This window comes from Cavia porcellus, unplaced genomic scaffold, assembly GCF_034190915.1.
Source record: "Cavia porcellus strain 051 isolate PalLab524CR breed Dunkin Hartley unplaced genomic scaffold, mCavPor4.1 scaffold_3, whole genome shotgun sequence".
In the NCBI taxonomy this organism is placed as follows: Eukaryota; Metazoa; Chordata; class Mammalia; order Rodentia; family Caviidae; genus Cavia; species Cavia porcellus.
This window is the reverse complement of record NW_026947486.1, coordinates 107894139-107918394: the sequence shown is the minus strand read 5'-3', so window position 1 is coordinate 107918394 and position 24256 is coordinate 107894139. Positions and strand designations below refer to the sequence as shown.

The 24256-nt window shown below is 37.0% G+C and overlaps 1 protein-coding gene across 1 annotated transcript; it reads right to left on the bottom strand.

The window, feature by feature from the left end:
- Positions 1 to 731: 731 nt before the first annotated feature.
- On the bottom strand, positions 732 to 15192 carry LOC106026455 (uncharacterized). Its single transcript, XM_063245600.1, is given in 11 exon segments — positions 732 to 1193; positions 1195 to 2111; positions 2114 to 2138; positions 2141 to 2820; positions 2823 to 2882; positions 2885 to 3103; positions 3106 to 3263; positions 3265 to 3913; positions 3916 to 4254; positions 4428 to 4594; positions 15128 to 15192. Coding segments are annotated over 11 exon segments (3741 nt in total).
- Positions 15193 to 24256: the final 9064 nt, after the last annotated feature.

Here is a 24256-nt window from a genome sequence, read left to right as displayed (position 1 = left end):
CCGGGATATACAGAAACAACAAGACTGGCTTACCATAATCAGTCACAGAGTCCGATAAGGAAGCGTGCAGAGGGTGTCTATGCACTGGAGGCCGAAGGATTCATTTCAAGGTCTGGAGTTCACGCTAGTGTCTTGTGCAAGTCCACACCAGCAGGCTGATGGATGAAAGGCTGAAGAGTCTATGCTGGAAAGCTGAAGAGTCTACACTGGAAGCCAGGAGGCAAGGTCCAAACCAAAGGCAAAGACTGGAGCTTCTCCCAAGAATGGAATGGATTCGTCCTTCCTCCTCCCCTTTTATACCTTGAGGTGATGATTCACCCTAGGGTGGGTCTTCTTCTACATCCTTGGGTGTAGAATTGCTAACCCCATTTAGTTAGCTTCTAACTGTCTCAAGTTGACACAATCAATCACCACTACAATCCACCCCTTGTCAACTTGGCAACGAGACACATTTCTTTAAACTAGTTCCAGATACACAAACATATATATATATATATATATATATATATATATATATATATAATTGCGCCTAACATGTTATAACTGTCCTTCGTACAAGTGGAAACACAATCATTCCCCTACCAAAATACACAATGTAACTTTTCTTTGATTGATGCTTACTCCTATCAGTTCATAAGCTTAACATTATAGCACAAGTTTAACAATTCCCAAAACACAACATTAAGTCTAATATTATTTTACATTGAAACTGTATTGGGGAGAAATAGCAATCATAATCCTCTTTTCTGTAACTGATCACGGGGTCGTAGCTGGTATTTACAAGTTCCTTCTTCCACTACCCATTTTGTATTCCCTTGGCATTCAGCAAGCACCTCAGCAGGTCTTGGTTCTTTCCCCGGTGGAGTGACCCATACTTTCATTCCTGAAGGTTCTGGACCACTTGTCACTTTGTCTGGATTAGGTTGCTGTAATTTTCCACCAACCTTAATGACAGGACATGGTGATACTAAAAGGTGCCCTAAGGAATCTCCTGCACTCCATGTAAATTCTTCCCTACCTCCACTGTAGAGTAGTAGTCCAACTTCCCCTTGGTAGTCTGGGTCAATCACCTCGGACAACACTGTGACTCCCATTTTAGCTTGTTTCCTCAGACACATGAGGAAACCAAAATGACCAGGGGGAAGTCTTAGCTTCCAGTTCAATGGTACCATTGTCGTGCTTCCTGGTATAAGCCTTCCCCCCCTCTGGAACCAAAACTTCTAGGCCAGCAGAACATGAAGTCATGGAAACAGGAAGCAAAAATTTTGCTAGTGAATCACTAGGGGTAATGGTGAGGGGCACCATTCCTACTTCCACCCCTTGACTCCTGGACCCATGAATCCTGGCTATGGGAGACACAGTGCCATATAATGGACGTTGATTCAAAGCATATACAGCCTGTTGAAGTACTTTACCCCAGCCTTGCAAACTATTGCCACCTAGCTGGCATTGTAACTGTGTCTTCAAAAGGCCAATCCATCTTTCTATCAATCCAGCTGCTTGTGGATGGTGAGGGACATGGTAGGACCAGTGAATTCCATGAGCATATGCCCACTGTCTCACTTCTTCAGCTGTGAAATGTGTTCCTTGGTCAGAGGCAATGCTATGTGGAATTTCATGACGGTGGATAAGGCATTCTGTGAGTCCATGGATGGTAGTCTTGGCAGAAGCATTATGTGCAGCAAAGGCAAAGCCATATCCAGAATAGATATCTATGCCAGTGAGGACAAAGCACAGTCCCTTCCATGATGGAAGTGGTCCAATATAATCAACCTGCCACCAAGTTGCAGGTTGATCACCTCGGGGAATGCTGCCATATCGGGGACCCAGTGTTGGCCTCTGCTGCTGGCATAGTGGGCATTCAGCAGTGGCTGTAGCCAGATCAGCCTTGGTCCGTGGGAGTCCATGTTGCTGAGCCCATGCATACCCTCCATCCCTGCCACCATGGCCACTCTGTTAATGGGCCCATTGGGCAATGACTGGGGTGGCTAAAGAAGGAGGTTGGCTACTGTCCAGAGAGTGAGTCATCTTATCCACTTGATTATTAAAGTTGTCTTTTGCTGATGTTACCTTTTGGTGAGCATTTACATTGGAAACAAATATTTTCATATAGAAAAGTCTATCCACATACCTCTTCCCAAAATATATCTTTGTCACCAATTTTCCAATTATATTCCTTCCAAGTTCCTGACCATCTGGCTAGACCACTGGCTACAGCCCATGAATCAGTATACAGTTTCATATCTGGCCATTTCTTCTTCCAGGCAAAATGTACTACCAAATGCACTGTTCGAAGTTCTGCCCACTGTGATGATTTCCCTTCACCACTGTCTTTTAAGGATGTCCCAGAAAGGGGCTGTAATATTGCAGCTCTGCACTTGCCGATGATGCCTGTATAAGGTGCAGAGCCATCCGTAAACCAGGCCCTACAATTCTTGTCCTCTAATAACTGATCATATGGTACACCCCACAAGGTTATAGATGCATGCTGGGAAACTGAAGGCAACATAGTGGGTATAGGAGCCATAGGTATTTGGGCAACTTCCTCATGTAATTTACTTGTACCTTCCGGGCCTGCTCTGGCTCGATCATGAATATACCACTTCCATTTAATGATAGACTATTTCTGGGCACGTCCAACTTTATGACTTGGTGGGTCAGATAATATCCAGGCCATGATAGGCAACTCAGGTCACATGGTGACCTGGTGTCCCATAGTCAAGCATTCAGTTTCCACTAAGGCCCAGTAGCAGGCTAACAGCTGTTTCTCAAAGGGAGAGTAGTTGTCTGCAGATGATGGCAGAGCCTTACTCCAAAATCTAAAGGCCTCCGCTGTAATTCACCAATGGGGGACTGCCAGAGACTCCAAACAGCATCTTTGTTACTGATACCTCGAGCACCATTGGATCTGTGGGATCATATGGCCCCAGTGGAAGAGCAGCCTGTACAGCAGCCTTGACTTGTTGCAAAGCCTTTTCCTGTCCTGAGCCCCACTCAAAGTGAGCAGCTTTCTGAGTCACTTGGTAAATCGGACGGAGTAAGACACCTAAATGAGGAATGTGTTGCCTCCAAAATCCAAATAGGCCCACTAAGTGTTGTGCCCCTTTTTAGTTGTAGGAGAAGCCAGATGCAACAATTCATCGTTTACCTTAGAAGGGATATCTCTATGTGCTCCACACCATTGGACTCCTAGAAATTTCACTGAGGTAGAAGGACCTTGAATTTTTGTTGGATTTATTTCCCATCCTCTGGCTCTCAAATCTGACTAACAAATCCAGTGTGGTTGCTACCTCCTGCTCATTAGGCCCAATCAGCATAACATCATCAATGTAATGGACCAGTGTGATATCCTGTAGCAGAGAAAAGCGATCAAGATCCCTTTGAACCAAATTGTGACATAGGGCTGGCGAGTTAATAAACCCCCGAAGTAAGACTGTGAAGGTATGTTGATGGCCTTTCCAGCTAAAAGCAAATTGTTTCTGATAATCCTTGTGGGTAGGTATGGAGAAAAAGGCATTTGCCAAATCGATAGCTGCATACCAAGTACCAGGAGATGTGTTAATCAGCTCAAGCAAGGAAACCACATCTGGTACTGCAGCTGCAATTGGAGTCACCACCTGATTCAGTTTACGGTAATCCACGGTCATTCTCCAAGACCCATCTGTCTTCTGCACAGGTCAAATGGGGGAACTGAATGGAGATGTGGTGGGCACCACCACCCTTGCATGCTTTAAGTCCTTGATGGTGGCAGTAATCTCTTGGATCCCTCCAGGAATGCGATACTGCTTCTGGTTTACTATTTTACCAGGCAAAGGCAACCCTAGTGGCTTCCATTTGGCCTTCCCAACCATGATGGCCCTCACCTTACAGGTTAGGGAACCATTGTGAGGATTCTGCCAGGTACTAAGTACATTAATCCAATTATACATTCTGGAACAGGGGAAATAACTACAGGGTGAATCCAAGGACCTATTGGACCCACTGTAAGTCGGACCTTTGCTAAAACTCCATTGATCACCTGGCTTTCATAGGCCCCTACTCTTACTGGAGGGCCACAGTGATGTTTTGGATGCCCTGGAATCAGTGTTAGTTCAGAACCAGTGTCTGGTGATCCCCAAAATGTCTGATCATTCCCCTTCACCCAGTGGACGGTCACCTGGGCAAAAGGCCTTAGGTCCCTCTGGGGAAGGATGGGAGAAAGATTAACAGTGTAAATTTTTGGTGCATCAGAGTCCTTCTCCAAGGGGACCTGGCCTCCCCATCATTCGAGGGGTTCTGATTCTGTAAACTGGCCCAAATCTGGGAACTGGTTGAGGAGTCGTGATTCCCTGTTACCATGATTTGATGTAAGATTCTATTTACTTGCCCGTAATTTTTTTGATTATATAAATCTAGTAAAAATTTTGTAGGCTTCCTATCTATCTCACTTCTAGGATCACCATGGCTAATCAGCCAATGCCAGAGGTCTGCACGTGTTAGATTATTCTGGTCATTGTTCTGCCTTTGCTGTCCATTACAGTAAGTACGTGGACCCTGCTTTTGGTGATTAAGTGGCGCCACTTGACCTCTTCCATTCCGACCACTTTGTACTTTACTATGTGAAAGAAATGATTTAGTTTGGTACTGCTTATTACAGAAATATTTCTTCACCTTCACCAGTGAAATTATTTGGATTTGAGAAAATCTTATAGGAAAATTTTTATTAGTTACATTTTCATTAGTTACATTTCTTTAATATGCAGTTAAATTTTTATTACTTACATTTCTTTAATAAGCAGATAAATATTTGTTTTTTTAAATTTTTGCTTCAATCAGTCTGCAATTGTTTTAAAAGAAAATCATCGATTTCATCTAAATAATGAAATTTCTATTTGAAACTATGTCATGATGATTGAATAGCATTTCCACATAGAATTCTATTTATTTGCTCTTTCCATACATTGCATTTGATGTTTTACATGTCATCCCAGAATTGGTGTTTTCTTCATATACCTCATTTTTATTGCTAACATCTGAAAAAATGGTCTCACATTCTTTCCCACCTTAGCACATGCAATATGATGCACTTCATCACCAGCAGGTCTTAAGTTCAATTCTTTCTGCAGCGGCTAGGTATTTTGTAAGCTTCAACACATCTGCTTCAAATTTCTGCACCTGTCAGCTCATGACACATCGTGTGTCTTGATCTTTCACAGATCTTTCCAGCGGCCTGTGAAACATGGTCTTGGATGTCAGTCCCTCTTGCTTGGCCTCAATCTGTTTCTCTAAAGCAGTCTCACAGATCCCTTATTCCACTGCTTTGCAAATTAGAGCATTTGCTTTGTACAAAATAATCTTCAAGTCATTCTCAATTTGAGTGGGCCAGAACATGATGCGAAAAGTGAAGGAGTTCTTTTGCATGTTTCAAATTAGGTCCTGGCAACTTTTTTAGGAGATATGCCTTTGGAAGGAAGTAGAAGACTAGTTTCTTGAAAGAAGAAATTTATCATAGATTCAATTGTCATTTTCAGTTTTCTCTTCCACCTCCAAGTCTTCTGAATTCTCAGAGGGAAAGATGTTCAGGGAAGTATTTTTCTTCAAAAAATAGATTATTTTTCCTGATTTAAAGGATTAGCAAGTGTTATGGATTAAAAACTGGTGGTCATCTTAATACCAGTTGAATTAAATCAGCATGGTGCTGAGTGTAGATGTTACACCTGAAGAAAGTTGCCAGTGTAAAAAAAGACATGGAAAGGAAGAGGTGGGAGTTATGGGTTCTCCTAAGTGTTGCTGTTTTGAGCCTTTGGTTCTTTTCGAACAGCTCATCATGCCTAACTTCTATGGTGTGAACTCCACCATTGTCATCAGGGGAGCTCGGGACCTTGTTGGTTAGTGTGGCTGTGGTTCATTTTGGGGAAGCTCTGGTCTTTACATTGAACATCGCTTCCTGGCACTGGGGGAGAAGATGTGTGACATTTAATCTCCAGGAGACACTCCTCATGCTGGCTTTTCGCATGTACTCAAATGTTATTATCTTTGAAGGAGCTTGGGACCTCCATGTTGCTGAGGATGATTGTGGTGCTTTTTAGGATAGCTCTGGTACTTATTTTGAGGATGACATTTTGGCGTAGAATTCTCAATTGACCAGCACAGCCCCTTCATCCTGCTGACGTAGACTTTTTAGCTTCCACCACTGACCTTTGGGTCTTCCAAGTGCAGATGCATAACAAACTGGCGTGAGTCCTTCTAGTGGGCTCTAGACCTCCAGTTGGACTCATGGGAGGCGTTGTCATGGACTCTAGGTCTTCAGCTGGACTCATGCAGGACACTGCTGTGGGATCCAGGCCCTTTGTTGAATATTTTGAGTCATCAGCATTGTGGACAGATTTCCTGCACTTTCTTGTGTTTAACCCTGGATGACCATCATAAAATAATAGTATAGATTCTGTGTCCTAATTCCATTTGTTCTCCTCACAACCACTGACTACAACAGCAAGGGCTTTATAATTCTCTATTTTTGTAGTGTTTTTAAACTTTGAACATTTTAAAAATCCTATTAATTTTTCCAATATATTTCGTAAACCCACATGATAGATTCAGCTCTTGATTTTTCCGTTCTCTGAACAGTTCGTATTCTCCTGCGTCTCCACAAATTTATCCTTCTTTGCCAATGATTTTTTATATCCTGAAGATTTTTCCCAGTATGTTTCCTCTGGAATATGCTCATAATACAAGAGCTCTCTTCAAAAATAGAACTGGACATGACCAAGAAAGTAAGCAAAGGGATTATTTCTCAGGAGAATGATGACCATTGGAAAGGAGATCCTGCTCTCTTTCCACAAAACTGATGGGATTCTGTGGTACTTGTGAGTTAGCAAAATGGTCTCTCCTAGTGGATCTGAGTTATGGCTTCAGGGGACTTGCACACTTCTAGTTTCCTGGTTATGGCTTTTTATTAAGTGTCCATCAGCCGTCATTTTTATTTTATCTGCATGTGGCAGGATTTTAAGAACAGCTCCTTCTTTATTTTTTTTTATATTGAACACTAGAAGCTTTTTTATTTTTTATTTTATTTTTTTTTTTTGTATCATGAATCGAACTCAGGACCCTGCATTTGCCAGGCAGGCTCTGTGTGCCTCGGAGATACATCCTTAGTTTGAAGCTTTTTAATTAAATAACTTATCTGTTTGGGATTCATTTTTCCCCATCATTGTAAAATCCAATGAGATTTATTCGATCTAAACTCTCCTTGACGTTAATGAAATATTACCCAAGTCCATCTACCTGCCAGAGCCTGAATTCACAATATTTTTCTTTGCAACTTCAATGTGCTATTCCAGTAGCATAGTAGGTCCATATAGATAATCAACTTCACTCTCAGAAGGATTATATATCATACCCATGCTTTTGTATGAGCCCATTGAAATTGGACCGTGATGTCTCATTGGCTCTGGCACAGGGCTTTGCCAGTTGCAAGATCATAAAATAGATGCTTTCGGCAGAACTTTCCAGAACTGTATTGTGGGAGATTTATTTGCCATAATTTATTGATGCTCATTCTTTCTGAAAGTATAGAATTCTAGAGGTGTTTTTCAATGTGAAGTAATATTACAGGAGTCATTATGTAGTACTTACTCTCTGGTATAATACAAATAAAACCCATCTCTTTATTCAGGAATATTGTCAGCTTTTACACTAATAATATTAGTATGAATAGCAGTCCCAATATTTATGTCCACTTTGTCTCTTTGGATTGATTTCTTTCTGCATCCTCAATCCATTTTACAAACAGAAGTGTTGATAAAATAGCAATGATCAATGATAGAATAGAGAGACTACGTTGCCTTGGGTAACACTGGTAGGTAATAGAGATTACAGCAGCAAACACCAAGACCTAAACTGAGTACCAATAAATAATGCGATAAGCATGTATTCCTGTTTCTGAAGTTTGCCCCAGGAGCACAGACAGCTTTACGGGCAGGATTCTAGGACCATATACCAAGGTAAGTCTTTTTGGTCATGGTCAGAAGACATTACTTCCCTGGCATCGGTTCCCTTCAAATGTCATTTTTTAACGAGTTCTATCGAGTTATCATTTTTTAACGAGTTCTATCGAGTTAATTTTATTACCTGTCCACATGTGACTCTGCAACCTGTCATGTCTGTAATTTAAATTCACTTCAGTATGTGTAAGATTCATAATAATAACCCAACTTGAGTCTTGATTTCGGTAATTTAAATATTTCACTTGGGTTTTCCTAAGACTTGCAAAGGAGTTAGCAATTTATTAATATTTGCAGCTATGGTTGCTGTCACACAACCATAATCCTATATTTTCCTATATTGTGTTAAGTTTTTGAAAAGCAATGGGCTATTTCCTGGCCTTGCTTTGTGAGTAGAACAAGTGCAATTTGAAAGTGTTCTGCTTTTACTTTCACACAGTATTTACATGTAATAAAGTTTGTTGAAAATGTTCTTGATGTCTTCTATGTTGCACTGATTCTTCCTTTTTAAAATGCCAGTAAAATGTATGAAAATCTCCATTTGTAATTGTGACTGTATTTTGATGCTTACAGTTTTGTCACCTTTGTTTTATTCAGGTTGACGTTCTGTTTTCATACCTGCTCATATTAAAGAATTTTTCACTTCCTAATGATCTGTTGATGAGCATTTCTACTCGTCTTAACTTACATATTATTTGCAGGTTTAATTTATTTGCTTTTCTTAAAACTTCTCCAGCTTTCTTACTGCCCTTGCTGTGTATGATATATACAAAATTTTTTTCGTCATTTTGCTTTCTGCATATTTGTGTATTTAATAACTCTGTGTTTCTTGTTAATCATTACAGATATAGGCATTTTATTTTCATATCCAATTTTAAAATATGCCTTTTAATTAAGTGCTTAGTCTTTAATAGAATCAAATATTTGATTTTAAATTTGTGATTATCATATTTTCCCACTTGATTTATTATGTTCCCCATCTCCTTTTTAATGTTTGAGTTGAATTGAATTTTTATGTTCTATTTTATTTCATGCATTAGATTTTTAGATATACCTCTGGATTTATTTAATGATTGCTCTAAGGCTAACCATATATTATCAAAATATAATCAATGTTTTAACATCATGCTTTAAATTTCACATCTTCTTCACATTTTCTAGTTTATATATACCCCCACTTTTCACTCAATCATAGATATTTTGCTCCATGATCCTTCTGTATCTCTACATGTCACATTGGCAAATGGAGCATTCATACATGGATATTAAGGCTCATCCTCTGCAAACCTCCCTTTCTGTTGTTAACTGCCTTGCAGAATCCAGCAAAATTTCTGATTTCCCTGTCCCAAGGCTAAGAAAAACTCTCATTCTTTGCTCATATACCAGCTCACTATGCTTGAAAAATCACCCTGCTCAGTGAACTACAATGTTCTAGAACTCAGTGGTGCATTTTCATTCTCTATCTGTCACAGTTCCCTGGCTGTCAGTACCTGAAGAATACCCTTGAGTAACATCCACATTTTTAAAGTTTATGTTGAGAGAGGTAGCCTGGTACCAGTCACACATTATAAACAGAAACAGAAGTCAACCACACGCAAAGAATTTTGAAGATCTCTTATTTTTCAAAACGTGTTGTTTTCTTCAATTCTGCAAGAGGCCTGACAAGAGATTTGAAGTTCTATAGTGACGCAAAATAAAATCGTGTCAAAACATATCATTTTATAGTCTTTAATATTCCCTTGAAGCAGTTAAATATACTTGAATCCATCACAGTTGATAAATCTCAGTGCTATCCTCTGAAGCCTGCTTCTCGACCTGATATCCCACATTTTCTAATTTTTTTCTGGTTAAGTCATAGAATCTGGTAACTCTTCCAGTGTATTTTTAGGATTAAACAAAATAACTTCTAAAGTGTCCACAAGGGGATACAATAAAGGATATGTTTGTGTTGTTTCCAAGGTATTCTATTCATATTATAGATATATTAGTTTCTGAATTTAAATGCACTGTTAAAAATGAAATTGATCTCATGTCATATCAAACTGTAAAGTTCCTTAGTGGTCTCTCAACTAGGCAATTCTGCTAGCGTGCCATATATTACTTACCATGGAGAGCAACTAGAAATTCAAATACTGATTTGTATACCTTAACTTGGAAAAAGCACACAAAAAAGGAGAAAAGAGGTCGACAGCTTCATTTCTTCCTTTATTAAGAAATGAAATTCAATAATAAAAATTTTAAATTTGATTTTAAATTATGTAAAATTGAGAATAATTTGGAAGACTTACTTTATATATAGTATTAAAAATGATACTCTTTTTCATAATCAAGCTTTAACAATACTGGTTCAACTAGAAAATGATCATCACAATAGAAAAATCCATGCTTGGGACTGGGGATTTAGCTCAGGGGCATAAGCGCCTGCCTTGCAAGCAGGCAGTCGTGAGTTCGATCTTTGGTACAGATAAAAAGGAAAAAGACAAAAAAAAAAAAAAAAAAAAAAAAAAAAAAAGAAAAAGAAAAAGAAAAATCCATGCTTTGAAAACTAATGCTGGCCTCAAGGTAGTGGTTATCTATAGTTGAATTCTAAAATATTTTCTTGGTACATACCATAGTAATTGTTCATTGTGCTGCACAGTTGTACACTACAAACATAAGAGGTATGGTCAAAATATACAATGAATGTTTACATTTATAAAAATTTATTACAATAAAAGCTAAATTGCTATAAAGCACCCTCCAAATACCTCCCCCAATTTAAACATACTTATCCCATCGTTTTGACCACTTTCTGAAGCAGTTCTACACATCCTCTTACATAAGTGTCTTTACAAGGTGCGGTACAAATACAGTGAATGTGCTGCCCAGTGCCGTGGTATACCTTACTATGAGAGGTAAACTAGTATTAAAGTTATCGTGTGTCTCCATCCATCTCATTCATCAGGTCTGGAACCATGCAACTTCTGATATTTCCCCAAAGTAAAAATGACTGTGATATGCATTTTAAATTGCGTCAGGACATCAACACAACCATAATGATCAACTAAGGACCTTCATGAAAGACTTTCAGAATTGCTTCAGAAAGCGAGCAAAACGATGAGCTAAGCGTATTTGAGGAGACTGGGAGTATTCTGAAAAGAATTAATGACAATGTGTCTTTTACTATAATACGTTTTTTTTTTTTTTTTTCTAAAAAAAAGTTCATATTTACCTAGTTTTTGGAGCAGACCTCACACCATGCACTATAATTTGTATTCCAGACTACAATATTGCCAGTTTATAAGAGGATAGCTGGAAGAATCAAACTTGGATAATTTAGTAAAACAATTGGGAAATATTTTTTCCTGTTAATGGTTTCTGTGTTAGTGTATCTCTTCATTGGCATAATTTGATGCTCAGATTGTGAGTGATAATTATAATAATTGTTAACTTTCATTAGCATTATCATTGAGGATTTACCTAACTGTGCTGCATTTTGTTATGTAATTAGCTTTCATCATCCTTTAATTATAGCTACTATCATGAAAACTGTGCACCCTTTAATGCTCATATGACACGTGAAGAAATTGAAGCTCAATGAAGTTAAATGGCTTGACAAAATTCACACAACCTATAAGGAATAGATTTAGAGCAGAAATCCAAGAGTATCTGATATTAGATACTAAATTTTTAATGATTAAATTACACTACTCGCTTTTTCATGTAGTAATATTTGGTCATTTATATGATATTTTCAAATGTACTGTCTCATGATGTCCTATCAGTCTTAAGATCAAATCTGAGTCTTAGAATAGGAAACTGGGAATTTTAGAATTGTTCAAAGTATAATAGAAAATAAGTAACAAAGCAAAAAATGATCCAGGTTTATCAAATAACAGGTTAGATGCTCTTCCCGCAATTCCCATTCTCTCTGTGTAATATGACTCTTCTGGGCTTTTTAGAATATGACATTTTATTCTAGTTTTTTTTTTTTTCCAAGAAAAATTAGGGGACTTGAGCTACCCTTGTCCAGGATTCAAAGGTGCTCTCACTTCAGGATATATTCCTCAACATAGCTTTACGACAGAGTTGTTGTTATCCACAGTGAAGGATAGACCCGAATGAAGAGATTGTACCTACATTATTCAACTGTAACATCAATTCATATAACCATTCATATAGATCCCCATTCACCATACGGGACCTTATCCCTATTATTATAGAAAGCTTTGGAGAAATATAACTTGGTTTAAGAAAAGCAGGAAGAAAACAGAAAGCTGTAATATATAAATTTTTAAGTACCAAAAAACCTTGTACTCCAAAATAATCAAGAATATAAAGGAAGAGATAGTCAAAGTCAATAACAGAGAGCAACGGAAATCACCAAAGACAGCTTTATAGAGAAGATAATATTTAACTAAACCTTATATAGTGGATTGAATTCTAACAGGTAAAAAATCCAGACTTTCATTGCGAGTAAAACAAATAGAACTGTTGAAGGATTAAAGATATGAAATCCACAGTATTTGAGGGAATTCTGTATAATCTCTGGTCTATGAGTGATGGGGTTAGTTTAGTAACTCAGGAGATGGGGTTGAAAACTAAAAATGGATGCAGAGGAATGGGCAAGGTCATCAGAGAAAGGAGGAGCTTGAAAGTTGAGGTAAGGAAGCTGAATTTTTTTTTATGACTCTGGTCATACAAAATGGAAATAATGATAATGGACATAATGATATTTCATTATCAGTTATGTGTTTCAGATGGGTAAACTTGAAAAATGTGTAGAATTTGAATTATCTCAGGGAAAATAAAAAGGAGGAGAGATTTTTAGTAGATTATTTCAGGTATCCAATCAGAAACAATGAAAGCCTGAATTAACAAAGTAGGTAAACAAATTAGAGCAACCTACTATGTTGTAGGTGGCAATAGGTAGTGTGTCATTTTACAAATTAGTCTAAAGGATACCTGACCATGAAAAGTGACACTTGATGGGCCAAGCTGAATCACTGATATTCAGGTAAACACAGTACCTGAGGGTCCGTTTGGTCTTTCATGCTTGAGTTGGGGACATAAGCAGTATTATATCACAGAATCTGCCTCAGTTTAGGCTGAAGTATGAAGAAGCATTAGTCAGAAGTGTAAGAATGGATCTCAAATGGCTCTCATACCATTTTGGATCCCTTTGACTGCATGTCCACTCCACCTTTCCTTTTCTCTTCTCTGTATGGCAAAGGGAAACAGAAAGGCCTCCGCAGTCTATTTCCCAGGCTCCATTCCCAGCAAACTCGCAGTAGATTAACCCAGTCAAAACCACAGACACAAGGTTGGAGAACGGGATGAGGAAAGAAGCCACAGTAGCCATTCCCCTTCTTTGTCTCTGCACATTTAGCTTCCTCTCCATTTCTAGTTTTCAATCAGTAGTTTCATCTTTTGGACTTTGGTAATATTTCAATTTCCCTTTGTTCCCCAGACTTCAGCAGTGATGGTTTCTAAAGTTGCTGATCTCATGTGACATTACCATCCACTCTTTGAATTATCAGTTTTTCCATTGCCTATGGAAATCATCCCCTGCATTCAGGTCTTCGCTTAAATTTCCATATGTGTTCAGTTTGCCCAAGCTAGAATGAGACTGACACAAATGATCAAAAATTCTCAAATGCCACAGAGTGACTGGTGAAGGATATAACTGAAAACAATCCAATGGAGTTTACAATTAGGTCTTTGGTGACTTTTGGGAAAGCAGTTTCTAAAGAAAGCGAGATTTCTTTGGGATGATAAATTACCTGCTGAAAGAGTGAACACAAATGGTACAGGGAACTTTTACAATAAGTTTAGCAATAAATAGAAGTGATATAGTCTATTGTTAGGTCAGTGGACACAGAGAAGTATTTTATGATACGGAATATGCTATTTAGAAATCCATTAGATATTTTGGACACTGAATTGTCTCATTCAGAGTTGCCTGGTCTCTAAAAATCATAGATTCACTGGGCTAAAAAGATGATAATTTATTATTTGGTCCAATGACATACTTTCTGACAAAGTCAGATTTAAATTATCACTGTTATAAAAAAAAACTAGGACCTATGATTTGTCAGTGTGTGTTTCAGGGGTAGAATATAACTGTAAAAAACAACAATACAAATTATGAATGTATTTATAGAATCGTATTTTCTACAACAGTGGACATTACAATAAGGTCATAATGTTCTCTTCAGATGAGAATATAATTAGACTTGTGGGAATTATATTTAGGATTACCTGTTTCATTCTGATCGTGCTATTACCTGAGGAAGATACTGATACATTAGAGAGTATCTTCAGAAGGGTAACTAGATATTATCCATAAGAACAGGAGTTAAGGTAACCACCTGGAGAGCTTTGCACTGAGGCAAAGAGGATTTCTCATCAGAGAAAGAACACAGAATGATGTCATTTCATAGCTGGTGGGGTTTTTTCAGTGAGAGAAATTAAGGAAACTAGTGTAAGATGAATACATCTTAGGCACAAACTCTCTTATTTTTTTATTAAGTTTATTGGTACATTTTAGGTATGCATAGTGATAACATTCATCATAGGGAATTTGTACCTGCATAGGACATAACTTGATTTTTTTCCCATTCCTCTACCCTCTCATTTTGAAGAATTTTTAATTCTCACAAAATTCATTGGAGTAATTATTATCTTTGCTTTACAGACATAGAAATTTAAAGTGAAGATAATTAAAGAATGTGTTGAAGCTCCCAGAGGGGTTAAAGTGACCAGCAATAAACTCAGAAGAACACTTGTTATTTCTACAACCACCTGACACATGCTACCTAAATTTACTTAAATTATAGGGAATAGGTTATGTTGGTATCAATGTTATGTATGGACTTAGGATTTTGACCTCAAATGGAAACTCATGCCTCTTTTTTTCAACTGGCCCCATTCCTTAATCTTAAGTATAAATAAAACGAAACATCTAGCAAAACCACTGGATAACACTCCACAGAACTTGAAGAAGAAACTTGCAGTGAGAAAATAAATCATAACTGTCAGAATATGAATTCGGCTAGTGAAAAGAGTTTCTTGGACTTGTCTTGGGGTAACTTTGCATGTCCACTTCCACACATGGACCTGGCTGGTGCAATATAAACTGCACCACCATTGCTCTGCCCTTTTACCTTGAAGCAAGCAGGCCAGCCGACCCATCACACCTGCCTTTTGCCTTGAGCAGAATGACCGTCATGGCTCCATTTAATCTGCCCACGTCATGGCTCCATTTAATCTGCCCACTTCTGCTTGCTTTCAGCCCCACATACTGCACTCTATAATTCCCTTTTCCTCCTATCATATTAAAGCAGCATCTGTATACCAAAGTTAGCAAGTTTTGCATCATACCACCTTCAGCTTCTGCTTTCTAGTTCACGAATTTAAAGTCACTCCTTATATAAACCAAGTCACAATCTCTTCCCTTCAAAGTCAGTAGGTGAATTACAACAATGGCCCTCCACAGAAAATCTCTTGACCCATAATAGGCTGAAGTGAGGAAATATGTACCAAATTGCCGTAAATGGATACAGTCTTTGCAAATTCAGGTACATTGTCAGAGGCACTCTGGAGTGGCAGCTTAGCTCAGTATTTAACAATGTTCTTTGTCAGAAAATTCTTCTTAATATTTTGCCTAAATCCCTCATGATGCAATTTACACTCCATTCTCCTTGCTCTGTCCTAAGAGAAGATTGAGACCAGCTGGTGAGCATTCTCTTTGTAATAGCTCTTCAGACACTTAAAGACCATTATTAAATCCCCTCTTGGCATTCTATCTTCCAAGCTGAACAATACCCATTCCATTAACCTTTCTTCATGGTCCTTATTTTTCAATGACTTAATCATTTTGGTAACAGTCATGTGAACCCTCCCCATGTTGCACAAATCTCTTCAGTCTCTCAGCTCCAAAGTGGACAGTTTTATAAAGCATCAAGAAATTTCTAAATGACTGGACAAACTTCTTTGAAATCTTAATTCACGTAGACACATGTCATTTAGAAGCTCTACTGCCAATATTTAGCTATTTATGTTAAATAATCCTGAGTAATTTACCATTTTACTGAGGCAAGAGATCAAAAACATTGGGCCAGAGAAGCTTCTTTTGTAAAAAATGTTTTATGGAAAAAAAGTAAAAAAATATTTCATAATAAGATAATAGAATAACAGTAGTTAATACATTTAATATTATTTTCTTTAAGGTAGTTTCTCAGAGCACAAGATATGGGCATAAATAATTATCCAATCTATATTAGCACAAACTTTCCTTTTCTATGAACTAAGAGACACTAATATTGTAATTAACTTGAAATTTTTCTCTCTTTCCTCTTTCTTCCTTTCCTCCATCTTAGCTCTTGTTTTCCTTTTTTAACAATTTATTCCCATTTTACCATATCCATTGCATATTTTAGGCCTTATTTACTTTTTTTAATTTCTTATGCCAGGGAGAGAATGTATTAGATTCCAGACTGAGCAAATCCATCTGGCCTCAGAATTCACAGCTCAGCCACCCACTTGTTTTTTTAATGCACTAAATCTTGTGCAGTATCAAAAATATGGGTATAAAATTGCCTTGAAAAGATAAAATTATGCTATGATGTTATTTATGAAATTAATGACTTGAGAATAGTGTAGAATTTACCTCAGATGTTTAGTATTCATGACATTTTATTAGTGTGGCTAATTCATGGTTTATTTAGTGACTGACCATTAGTTTTACAGCATGGCATTATTTATTTTACACAGTTCTTCAACAAAAAAATCTGGAGGCTGCCACCAATTTGGTCTAGGTTTTCCTACCTGTCGCCTAGACTATTCCAATTGCCACTTAGTCACCTCCTTGCCATCATTCTTTTCCTTTTGGAGTACCTTCTTAGTAGAATAGGAAGAATGATTCTATTAAAATGTGAGTCAGGTCATGTCATTCATTTGTTCAAATGTCCCCAGTGACACTCCGCTTTCTTGCAGTATAGCCAACAATAAGGTTAATGATATGTGATTGATTTGTTCTCCTTTTACAACTTTCACTTCTTTTACTACTGTATAGAATCGTGCTTTCATCTTTTCATGACAGCCACTCCAATCTCCTCGGAATTATTTGAATGTTTTCCTCAAAGCTTTGGTTCTTCTTGTGGTGGGAATATTCTTTTTTCAAACTTTTTTTTATTATGAAGAGAATAAAACCAAATGTGACAAAACAAAATACACAGTACATGATGTAAAAACAGAATACAAGGTGATCAAAAATGGTTACCATAATGCCTCTTGGTACCTTATAAAGAATTGCCCATATCATCAGGTATAGCAATATTGAACAAAACAATACAGAACAAAACCAACAAAAACAAAACATTGGAGACATTATATGACTCCAAAAGAAGATAATAGTCAAACCAGAACGGGTATCATTGTAAATCTTACTGTCTTGAAAGTAGTTGCCTATACCCTCAGACTTGATGCTATAAAACAAAACAGAATAGAACAAAATCAGTCAAAGCAAGACAGTGAAAACAATACAGGGCTTCAAATCAAGTTAATAGGAAATAAAAAATGGTTACCATAAGGTATCTTGCTATCTTTGGAGTAGCTGTCCATGCCATCAAATCTAATACAAGAAGACAAACTGGAACAGAATAAAACCAAACTAAACAGAACAACGAAAACAATATGGGTTTCAAATCATGATAAATGATTAACAATGGCCACTGCCTTTGGAACATTCTTATCATTGAAGATTTATGTAAATTATCAAGTTTTTAATTATTCGTGTCTAGATCATCTTATTTAAGACTGCAGACTATCGCCAGCAGGCAATTCCAGTCCCTCTTACTGTGCCTTGCTCATATCACTTATTAGATTACAATATATGGCAATAAACCAATTCCTATGTTTATTGTCCTTTTTCATTCCTAGAACTGAAGTTTCTGCTGCTGTTTCACTGATGGCTAGAATGCTGTCTATCATTTATCACATATTTTTATTTTATTTTATTTAAAAGGAAAAAGAGAAAAAACAAAACAAAACAAAGCAGTGTAAGGGTACAAGTAATACAGAACTACCAAAAAAAACAGTAAGAAATCACCAGTTAATAGATTACACATTATCATCTTAAAGATAGTTGCTCAAGTCACAGTATCAAAGCATACAAAGTGGACATTCAAACAGTGAGACTGCAAACAGTTGTGTACAATGATCCAACAAAAAACATTAATATGGTCAGCTGTTTAACACCCCTAAACACACTTGCTGTTGTATCTTTTAGAGCACTTTTCCCCCTCTTTTTTTAAAACAAAATTTACACATTTTGGGTTTTATTACTACTTAGTTCTTATTACTTTTTTGGGGGGAGAGATTAAAGTCAAATATGGCAAAACAAAGCTGTCAGTCAAAACCAAGGATAGACATAGTACATGATGTAAGAACAGAGTACACGGTTATCAACAATGGTTACCATAATGTCTCTTGTTTCCCTAAAAAGAATTGTCTATCTCATTCGGTATTATAACGTTCAACAAAACAGTAGAGAACAAGACCAATAAAACTTAATCACTGTATACTTTAAAAGACTTCCAAAGGAGACAATAATCAAACCAGAATGGGCATCTTAATGAATCTTATTGCCTTCCAAGTAGTTGCCTATACCCTCAAACTTGATACTATCATACAGAATGGAACAGAGTCTAATCAGTCAAAACAAGATAGTGGGAGTATTACAGGACTTCAAAACAAGTTAATAGGAAATCAAAAAAAGTTACTATAATGTATCCTGCTAATTTTTAAAATTTTCCCCTTAATTAAAAAAACAAAATAATAACTAAAGAATTTTTAATGAATAAGGGAGAGATTGAGATACAAGAGGACATAACAATATAACAATACAGGTCAAAGCATGACTGTTTCAGCAACCTAGTGCTTCACCACCAAATAACCTGACTTAATAATAGTAGTTACCATAGTGTCTCTCTTTTTCCTTGAAATATTTGAATAAAACTTCATATACTATAGCTTCAAATATTTCCATATCAAGAAGCCCAGAATAAAGCCTTTCCAATTAATAAGTGAAAACTTTATAAGGCTTCAAGGCCACATAATGGGGAATCATGAATACCACATACTTTTATATATTTGAACCAAGTGGGATTCATCCCAGGAATGCAAGAATGGCTCAACATACGTAAATCAATAAATGTAATCCACCATATCAATAAAGCCAAAAGTAAGAATCACATGATCATTTCTATAGATGCAGAAAAAGCCTTTGATAAGGTCCAACATTCATTCATGATAAGAACTTTACAGAAAATTGGAATAGATGGTCTTTACCTCAATATAATAAAGGCCATTTATGACAAACCAACAGCCAGCATCATACTAAATGGCCAAAAATTGAAAGCCTTTACTTTAAAATCAGGCACAAGACAAGGATGTCCTTTATCACCCCTCCTATTTAATATAGTACTGGAAGCACTAGCAGGAGCAATTAGGCAAGTGAGAGAAAAAAAAAAGGGGTAAAGATAGGAAAAGAAGAGGTTAAATTATCATTGTTTGCAGATGACATGATACTCTACATAGAAGACCCCCTAAACTCCATTGAAAGACTCTTAGATACAATAAATAAATTCAGTAATGTGGCTGGATACAAAATCAATACTCAGAAATCAATAGCAATCCTATACACGAACAACAAAATCACAGAGAGGGAAATAAGAGAAACTGGACTATTCACATTAGCAAGCAAAAAAATGAAATATTTAGGAATTACTCTTACAACAGAAGTGAAAGACCTATACAGGGAAAATTATAATACACTAAAAAAAGAAATTGAAGATGATCTCAGAAAATGGAAAGACATCCCTTGCTCATGGATAGGAAGAACAAACATTGTGAAAATGGCCATTCTCCCAAAACTGTTATACAGATTCAATGCAATCCCAATAAAAATACCATCAACATACCTTATAGATCTAGAGAAATCACTCCTAAAATTCATCTGGAACCAGAAGAGACCTAGAATAGCAAAGGCAATTCTAAGCAGCAAAGGCAAGGCAGGATGCATCACAATCCCTGACTTGAAGTTATACTACAAAGCAACAGTAGTAAAATCAACATGGTATTGTAATCGAAACAGAGCCGAAGATCAATGGGATAGATTAGAAGATACAACCACAACTACAAACACACTCAACCACCTTATCTTTGATAAACGAGCCAAGCAGTTTCACTGGAAGAATGACATTTATCACATATTTTTGAATGAACACTTAAATGGCCTAGCACGGAATGCACACAAAGAAACACACATTTTTTGTTTATACAAAAAAAAAAGTAATAAGATTTGAGGCCATCAATTTAATTGTAAAATATACACTAAGGTTTTGTTACCTAAAAGTATGTGCTAGTTTTTTTGCTGGTATAGAAAAAAACCCTTCCATTTAGGAAGTAAGTTCTGAAAAATATCACACAAAGACAAATCCATCCTGGCAAGTGTTAGGTTTGAAGGCTCCTTAAGGGATAATCAGAGCTTTCTGAAACTGATATTATGAAGGACACATTTATCTATCAAATTTTGACTTTCAATAATACCAAAGTTTATACAGAAATAAAATATAAAATGTGAGTATCTAGCTACAAGATTTTACAATATGTTGTCACAGTGTTTCATATACTTTCAAGGCCAGATCCTGTTTTGAATAGTGTATGTGTTATTTTGGATGCAATCTAACTTTGGTAGATCTTAGTTTTTTCCATTGCTATCACAAACTGGATGTGTGAAAATGATACTTTGAGATGGTTTTTATTTCCCTTTTTTATATATGCAGATATAGAATCTCTCTGACTTTGTTTACTACAATGGTACTTCAGTTCACAAATACTTTCACTTGCAAACAGTTAGCCTGCACACAGAAACATTTAACCAACAGTAGCTTTTAGCAAAACATGTTTTCAACTCTTCATCAGTTGGTCAACAGGACCACAGCCATCTTTCTCAAGTGAACATGTACAGAGCCATCTTTTCCAGAAGGGTGGAAAAAAATTAAGTTCATGAACCAAGGTAACATTTTCTGTATAAACTTCTCTTCTGTGCAACTCTAAGAAATTTAAATCATATTAAAAGGTTGAAATACCTTGCCTAACAGCAAAACCCGAGGGAAAGTCTTTTCTGTTCTTGGGTGTTCTATGAAACTTGGATTAAAATTCAGGCAAAAGTGAACAGTAGAGTCAGGTCAACCTCAAATTAACAAATCATGATTATTTTCATTTATAATTATTTAATCGTGTATCATATTTAAAATATACATTGCAATTTTTTAATGAAATTATGTCCATTAGTCAAAAAAAACAGTCTCTTTCCTTACTGGGGATTGAACTCATGACCTTGCGCCTACCATGCATGCTCTTAGGCCACTGAATTAAATCCCCGGCCCAGTCTCTCTTCTGTATGACACTGTAAGCATTACTTCTGTTGAACAGATGTTCAAACCTCTACTGGCATGAAAAGTAATATTTATACCAGGGATTATGGAGCTCTATATATCTGGCCTACCATATCAATAATCATTCAGTGTGCAAGGTTGAACAGTATATCAAATCACCTTTTTCAAAGATACAAACAGAAACAAAAACATACTAAGATGAGTAACATTGCTTTTCATTTAACACTTAAATATTTTCAAACCTGCAAGGAAATCATTGCTATATTATGTCTTTAAAATAAATTCTAATAAAAATAACTTACCTGACATTAAATCACCTAGGATTTTTTTCAGTGTAGCACATTTTCAAGTGCAGTTTCTCCTGAAGTATCCCTGCATTTTGGACATGCAGTTTTCAGGCATCAGAATGTGAATAATACTCAAATGATTCTCTTGTGACACCATCATCCATGGCCACATATCTTTGCATATCAAGCCTTACTTAGAGAGAAGGGACTTACCTTTGCTGAGTGCACAGCCAAGAGACATATACAATGCCAATCTTCTTAGGTTGGAACTGCTCTTTTAACTAACACTTTCTGATAGATCGTAAATAATCTGGGACTCAATAGTGGTACACACACATATACACAACCATGCACACATCTTATGGATCATAGTTTGTCACTACCACCTCCATCCGTTGTTCCATCATTCAGCAAACATATAAAGTAAAGGAATAATTTTGCCATAATCAGCATAAATTCCATCTCCTAAACTTGGAGTTTGCCTCTGCCCCCCCTTGAATAGAAATTGTATTCACTGTTGTGCTTGTTTCTATCTTTAAAGGCATCTGCTAATACAGGACATATTTGCTATGACAACATCATGCCTGATTTGTTTTGCTGTCATTTTGAAATAATCCTAGACATCATTAGGAAGTAGGGTTATGAACTGCCTGTGCTACCCGAAGGTTCTAGGTGTTCCATCAACTTGGGCCAGATCTTTCTCTCTACGTGGGTACTACCCGACTTGCTTACACCATGCTTCTCCATTTCCCAAATCAATGTCTGATAAACTAGTTGGAATCAATGTCTGATAAGAATTCCCACTGATTCTTTTCATCTCTAAAAGTAGTAATACTGAATTGTAGTAATGGCACGAACCAAAGAGACTCCAATGTGCATATTTCTGTAAGAGCTTTCGAGAAAATTTTAATGTCTAACACACCTTCCTTGCCGCACTCAAAGAGCTACATCTACTGATGCTGCTGCCAGGTCAAGCAGCGGACTGGGGACAATGACAATGAGGGATGACATAGAGAGTTGAGGAGTGTGGAGGAAAAATAACTGAGGTCAGCAGAGCTGTTGGCTCTATTCAACAAAAATCTCATTCCCTTTTATCTAGGACAAGAGTAAGTATAAGAATAAGAATAAATACATATGCCTAGCCTACATACAGTATGTTTGTTTGCTAATCATGAAACATGATAGTCCTCATAACCCTTCTGGGGCCCTGATTGAAGCTTACAGTTTTGAGGCAGTAAACTGGCTGCACTGATTCCTAATCTAGCTTATGGTCTCTTTCCACAGACATTGGGAGCTCAGTGTAGCCCGCCTGGGGACTGGTTTGGCAGGTCTCCAGGCTCCTTGGTATTCAAAGCAGTTAACTTAGCATGGTGCTCAGGTCCCCTCAAAAGTGAGGATTGGAGTGCCAGGAGAGGCTTTCCCAAAGAATTTCTCTCCTGTTTCTGTTGGAGTGCCAGAACCCAGTGGGGATCAGCACAGGGCTGACCTATAGAGAAATCCAGCAGCAGGAATACACAAGAATGTTGTCAGTAGCCTCAGATTGCTAAAGTGAAAAAGGCTAGTTCAGGCCAGAAAGCTGGAGACTGAATAAAGTCAAGAGATTCATGATAGAAAGAAGTGGGGGTGGAGAGTAATGGAATCCTTATGAAGAATATCCCCATCCCAAAGATTCCATTTTGTGGAGGCATTTAACTTTTCTGTTCTCTGCAATGTATGTTTCGCTGACATTTGCGAGCAGAATGTAGGCAGGCAGAGTACAACAGTTCTGTGCTCACCATTTGTGCTGAGATTTTTGTTATATGAATAATGGTGTGTAATACAAGCTCAGATTTTGAATATGCCACATAACCCTCCTTGAAATATACTCCATGCTTGGATAGGTAAAGGTTTTTGTTGTTTTGCAAAGCATGTGTGTGTGTGTGTGTGTGTGTGTGTGTGTGTGAGAGGGAGAGAGAGAGAGAGAGAGAGAGAGAGAGAGAGAGAGAGACGGAGGGAGAGAGAATTTAATTTCCCCCTAACTTTCAGAATATTTTTCAACTGTGGTACTAGCTTTGTAGCATGCTCAATGCTTCATTTTTCTAGGGATACGGTATAGAAACTGAATGCATGTTGAGACATAAAGATCACTTATTCTTTATTGAGAAATAAATGAATTATAAAACATTACCCAAACATGCTACAAAATCTGATTCCTATTAAATTGAAGATCTAAGGCTGGACAAGAGAAATGTTTCAGAAACTTTTAAAAAATTGAGAAATACGATTATGCTTTTAAAATCATGTCAAACACAATTAGCAGGATGTAATCGAATACAGTTTGATTGGAAAAATACTGTACCACGTGAATGTTAAAAGGCTAAAGGGTGGAGGAATAACAAATGGCAGCAAAGATTATGAAAAAATCCTGAAGTAACACCTAGTGTTTTTCATTTTTAAAGTTCCAGATGCTAGAGTAAAGCCACCGTGTGTGTCTTTGGGTGTGTGCTTGAGGGTGTGTGTGTGTGTGTGTGTGTGTGTGTGTGTGTGTTTTCAAATGCTAAGCAAG